Source organism: Euphorbia lathyris, chromosome 2 (assembly GCF_963576675.1).
Source record: "Euphorbia lathyris chromosome 2, ddEupLath1.1, whole genome shotgun sequence".
In the NCBI taxonomy this organism is placed as follows: Eukaryota; Viridiplantae; Streptophyta; class Magnoliopsida; order Malpighiales; family Euphorbiaceae; genus Euphorbia; species Euphorbia lathyris.
Window position 1 is genome coordinate 45549273 of NC_088911.1, and position 6491 is coordinate 45555763.

The 6491-nt window shown below is 25.3% G+C and overlaps 1 protein-coding gene across 1 annotated transcript; it reads left to right on the plus strand.

The window, feature by feature from the left end:
* Positions 1-5514: 5514 nt before the first annotated feature.
* Positions 5515-6194, plus strand: LOC136220555 (UDP-glycosyltransferase 74E2-like). Its single transcript, XM_066008368.1, has one exon. The coding sequence runs from the start codon at positions 5628-5630 to the stop codon at positions 6147-6149; it is 522 nt and encodes a 173-aa protein (XP_065864440.1). The 5' UTR covers positions 5515-5627; the 3' UTR covers positions 6150-6194.
* Positions 6195-6491: the final 297 nt, after the last annotated feature.

The window sequence follows — 6491 nt, forward strand, 5'->3', positions numbered from 1 at the left end:
AATAATGTAACACCTATGGATACGTAATGGATATGGCAACCTCTTCTTTCTGATCATTATCTTTATCTAGAAGGGACAGAATCTGTGTAGCTGGGAGAGTGAATATCATAGGAAAAGGACAATTAAATCCTCAAACAATGAAAATGACACTGAGGTCCAACGTAATCATTCACATTTACACAATAAAGACAGGAAATATTATAAGCAAAGTTTGCTTAATAGACTGAATACATTACGGGTCTTCTAGATTTGGTCCCAACATTTAATTAGCCCCCGGAATTTAAATGATGTCTAATTAGGTAAATTGAAGTATGTTTACTTTAATTAAGTTTAGGAGTCAATAACTTAATTTAAGCACTTGAAATAAGTTTTGAGGAACAACAGATAATAGTAAATAAGTTTAGAAAATTAATAATAATATATCTTTAAATTTTTTAGACTAAATTGACCCAAATTAATGTTACATGGCTGACTTGATATAAGAATGTATAAGAATGTAACAAATAATTACAATAAATTATATATAGTATAATATATATAGGTAAATTCTATTTATTAGAAAACAAAGTAATCATACTTTATTTAGTATCCAATAGTAATTAGACACGTGTTAATAAAAATAAGGTTAATTAAAATTAATAAAAAAGTAACCTGCTATAGCAGGTAATATTTAATTATGGAAATTGTAAAGATTATTAATTACAAGGTAAATAATATATGAGTCCCTATATTTTAATCTAATCACTATTTAGTCATTATATGTTAATAATACACTATTCAGTTTTTAATTTTAGCTCAACAGTTTAGTCCCTTATAGAGGGATTAATCTGTTCAATAATTTAAAAATTTAAGTGACAAAGCTATTGATCAAAATAAAAAAATAGGAACTAAATAATATATTATTAAAATATGAGAACTAAATAATATGTTAGATATTTAACATAGGAACTGATAAAATAAAAAAATTACGTAAAACTCTATTTTCACAAGGTTTGTGATTTTTTTCTACTAAAATAAAAAGGTTAAGTAAATTTAGTCAAACCTTATGTAAATTATATCTTAAAAATAAAATATTTACGTAAAGTTCAAAGGTTTTACGTAACACTCTAATTTTCACAACGTTTGTGGATTTTTCTCCTAAGTAAAAGGGTTACGTAAATTTAGTCAAACCTTACGTAAATTATGTTTAAAACTAAAAGATTTACGTAAAATTCATAGGTTTTACATAAAACTCTATTTTCACAAGGTTTATGAATTTTTTTCTCCTAAAATAAAAAGGTTACCTAAATTTAGTCAAACTATACGTAAATTATGTCTAATAATAAAATATTTACGTAAAGTTTAAAAGTTTTACGTACAACTCTAATTTTCACAAGGTTTGTGGATTTTTTCTCCTAAAATAACAAAGTTACGTAAATTTAGTCAAATCTTACGTAAATTATGTCTAAAAATAAAAGATTTACATAAAATTCATAGGTTTTACGTAAAACTCTATTTTCACAAGGTTTTTGAATTTTTTTCTCCTAAAATAAAAAGGTTACGTAAATTTAGTCAAACTATATGTAAATTATATCTAAAAATAAAATATTTACGTAAAGTTCAAAGGTTTTACGTAAAACTCTAATTTTCACAATGTTTGTGGATTTTTCTCCTAAAGTAAAAGGGTTACGTAAATTTAGTCAAACCTTGCGTAAATTATGTCTAAAAATAAAAGATTTACGTAAAATTCATAGGTTTTACGTAAAACTCTATTTTCACAAGGTTTGTGATTTTTTTCTCCTAAAATAAAAAGGTTACCTAAATTTAGTCAAACTATACGTAAATTATATCTAAAAATAAAATATTTACGTAAAGTTCAAAGGTTTTACGTAAAACTCTAACTTTCACAAGGTTTGTAGATTTTTTCTCCTAAAATAACAAGGTTACGCAAATTTAGTCAAACCTTACTTAAATTATGTATAAAAATAAAAGATTTACGTAAAATTCATAGGTTTTACGTAAAACTCTATTTTCACAAGGTTTTTGAATTTTTTTCTACTAAAATAAAAAGGTTACGTAAATTTAGTCAAACTATACGTAAATTATATCTAAAAATAAAATATTTACGTAAAGTTTAAAGGTTTTACGTAAAACTCTAATTTTCACAAGGTTTGTGGATTTTTTCTCCTAAGTAAAAGGGTTACGTAAATTTAGTCAAACCTTACGTAAATTATGTCTAAAAATAAAAGATTTACGTAAAATTCATAGGTTTTACGTAAAACTCTATTTTTACAAGGTTTTTGAATTTTTTCTCCTAAAATAAAAAGGTTACATAAATTTAGTCAAACTATACGTAAATTATATCTAAAAATAAAATATTTACGTAAAGTTCAAAGGTTTTACGTAAAACTCTAATTTTCACAAGGTTTGTGGATTTTTCTCCTAAAATAACAAGGTTACGTAAATTTAGTCAAACCTTACGTAAATTATGTCTAAAAATAAAAGATTTACATAAAATTCATAGGCTTTACATAAAACTCTATTTTTACAAGGTTTTTGAATTTTTTCTCCTAAAATAAAAAGGTTACGTAAATTTAGTCAAACTATACGCAAATTATATCTAAAAATAAAATATTTACGTAAAATTCAAAGGTTTTACGTAAAACTCTAATTTTCACAATGTTTGTGGATTTTTCTCCTAAAGTAAAAGGGTTACGTAAATTTAGTCAAACCTTACATAAAATGTCTAAAAATAAAAGATTTACGTAAAATTCATAGGTTTTACGTAAAACTCTATTTTCACAAGGTTTGTGATTTTTTTCTCCTAAAATAAAAAGGTTACCTAAATTTAGTCAAACTATACGTAAATTATGTCTAAAAATAAAATATTTACGTAAAGTTCAAAGGTTTTAAGTAAAATTCTAATTTTCACAAGGTTTGTGGATTTTTTTCTCCTAAAATAACAAGGTTACATAAATTTAGTCAAACCTTACGTAAATTATGTCTAAAAATAAAAGATTTACGTAAAATTCATAGGTTTTACGTAAAACTCTATTTTTACAAGGTTTTTGAATTTTTACTCCTAAAATAAAAAGGTTACGTAAATTTTGTCAAACTATACGTAAATTTAGTCAAACCTTACGTAAATTATGTCTAAAAATAAAAGATTTACGTAAAATTCATAGGTTTTACGTAAAACTCTATTTTTACAAGGTTTTTGAATTTTTGCTCCTAAAATAAAAAGGTTACGTAAATTTTGTCAAACTATAAGTTGAAAAGTTTTACGTAAAATTCTAATTTTTACAAGGTTTGTGGATTTACGTAAAAAGGTTACGTAAATTTATTCAAACTATACGTAAATTATGTCTAAAAATAAAAGGTTTACGTAAAAAATTACGTAAATCCACAAACCTTGTAAAAATTTAGTCAAACTATACGTAAATTATGTCTAAAAAAGGTTATGTAAATTTAGTCAAACTATACGTAAATTATGTCTAAAAATAAAAGATTTACGTAAAATTCATAGGTTTTGCGTAAAACTCTATTTTCACAAGTTTTTGAATTTTTTTTCTACTAAAATAAAAGGTTACGTAAATTTAGTCAAACTATACGTAAATTATATCTAAAAATAAAAAGATTTAGATAAAGTTTAAAGGTTTTACGTAAGACCCTATTTTCAACAAAGTTTGTGAATTTTAACTCCTAAAATAACAAGGTTACATATATTTAAACCAATTTTACGTAAATTATGTCTAAAAATAAAAGATTTACGTAAATTTCTAAGGTTTTACGTAAAACTCTATTTTTCACAAGGTTTGTGAATTTTTTCTAATAAAATAACAATGTTACATAAATTTAGTTCAATTTTACATAAATTACGTCTAAAAATAAAAGATTTACGTAAATTTCAAAGGTTTTATGTAAAACTCTATTTTTCACAAGGTTTGTGGATTTTTTCTAATAAAATAACAAGGTTACGTAAATTTAGTCCAAATTTACGTAAATTTTTGTCTAAAAATAAAGATTTACGTGAAGTTCAAAGGTTTTACCTAAACCTCTAATTGTCACAAAATTTATGGACTTTTGTTATAAAATAACAAGGTTACGTAAATTTAATCAAACTTTGCGTAAATTATGTCTAAAAATAAAGAATTTACGTAAAATTCAAAGGTTTTACGTGAAACTCATTTTTTTCACAAAGTTTGTGCATTTTTTCTTATAAATTAAAAAGTTTACGTAAATTTAGCACAACTTAAATAAATTCTATCTAAAAATAAAAGATTTATGTAAAATTCAAAGGTTTTATGTAAAATTTTATTTTTCACAAAGTTTGTGGATTTTTTCTTAGAAAATAAAAAGTATACGTAAATTTAGCACAACTTTACGTAAATTATGTCTAAAATAAAAGATTTACATAAAGTTCAAAGTTTTTACGTAAAACTCTATTTTTCACAAAGTTTGTGGATTTTTTTATTAAATAAAAAGTATACGTAAATTTAGTCAAACTTTGCATAAATTATGTCTAAAAATAAAGAATTTATGTAAAATTCAAATGTTCTACGTAAAACTCTATTTTTCACAAAGTTTATGATTTTTTTTTTTGTAAAAAACAACTTTATATAAATTATGTCTAGCAATTTTAATTCACTTGAAAAATTTATCTAACGTGTCGTGCATGTGTATATTTTAATGATTGTTTTTCATTTTCAGGTCGTTAAAGATGATTTTAATAGCATTAATCCAAGTGCGAAACTTCAATCTTTGTTTTGACAAAAAGTAAACCACAGTCATTTATCTGAAAATTAGTGAAACCATAGAGGTTTTATTTGAAATTTACCCATATAACTATTTTGTGGCTACAATATTGACTATAAAATCTCACTTTAGCGCAAATCTCACATGGTTGTTTAAGGCATTGTATAGTCAATTTTTTTAAAAACCATATTTTCCATTCAGTCACGTCATCAAATAAACGACATCTTCACTAAATCCATAAATAGTGTAATGGAATAAACCACATTTATATATACCAAGGTTAAAGGCACAAGTTACAAATCTAGCTATTCATGGTTATTAGGAGAGAATAGATTTAGCTATAATATAATCTTAAGTCTAATTTTTGTTACAATTTCAAGCCTCGTAACTAAAGGAATATGAGTTTTATTCATTAATAAAAGATGTGCAATTTCAAACCTTATTGTATAGTAATAAAATTGCACTTGAAAAAAAGACTCATATTTCATTAATCAAGCTTGAAATTACTTCATCTAGTAAACTTCAAGCTTAACATTATACTATTTTATATGATAGAAACTAAATCCGCTATCGCTCAATAACCATATGGCTAAAATTATAAATTATCCTAAGATTTAATTAACTCCTCCCAAAACTCACTTTACTTATAAAATAGAAAATTAATCAAACATTTTGTTGAATTTCATCATCAGGTATTGAAGTTAATGGAAAGCCAATGCAAAATTACATCGGTAGGGCCAACTATTCCATCAGTATACTTAGACAGAAGAATAGAGAACAACAAAGACTATGGTCTAAGCCTCTTCAAGCCTGAAATAGAAAGTTGCAAGAAGTGGCTAGACTTAAGAGAAACTTGCTCGGTTGTTTATGTTTCCTATGGTAGTTTGACAGTAATGTCAGAAAATCAAATGGAGGAAATAGCAAGCGGTTTAAAAAGCAGCAACCATTATTTCTTATGGATAGTAAGAGAATCAGAATTTAAAACACTTCCAAGCAATTTTGTGGAAGAAACGTCAGAAAAAGGTCTAGTTGTGAGCTGGTGTCATCAGCTAGAGGTTCTGTCCCATAAATCTATAGGTTGTTTTGTGACTCATTGTGGGTGGAATTCAACAATGGAATCGTTGAGTTTGGGAGTCCCAATGGTGGGAATGCCACAATGGTCTGATCAAACAACTAATGCTAAATTTATTGCTGATGTGTGGGAGGTTGGGGTTAGGGTTAAGATAGATGGTGAAGAAAGAATGGTTAAAAAGGAAGAAATTGAAAGGTGTATAAGGGAAGTTATGGAAGGGGAGAAATCTAAGGAAATTAGAAAGAATTCTGAGAAATGGAAGAAACTGGCTAAAGAAGCCATTGATGAAGGTGGGACTTCTGATAGAAACATTCAAGAATTTGTGGCAAAAATGATGCTTTGATTGTCGAATCAAGTCTTAATTGGAATTAACTATCAATTTGGGGATGGAGGGATAAATTCAAAATGAATTAAGAATCTTAATATACTTTTCGAAATCAAATTATTCTTATTATACTTAATCTCTAGAGTTTACTTGTTTAGTTTTTTTATATATAAATTTGGACATTTACAATTTTTAAGTATGGATTAAACTCATAGTCTCACATTCTTCTGTGGAGTGTACCAAAGTATTGATGATTGATTAATTTTACTAGTTCAAGGATTAACTATAATAATCCAAATATAAAGGTTATCTCTTGTAGCGCGGAAACTCGTTGAATCGATTGCAACTGAATAATGGATC

Excerpts from the sequence above, each read along its gene's own strand:
- LOC136220555 (XM_066008368.1), top strand. The coding sequence starts at position 5,628 with ATGTCAGAAAATCAAATGGAGGAAATAGCAAGCGGTTTAAAAAGCAGC.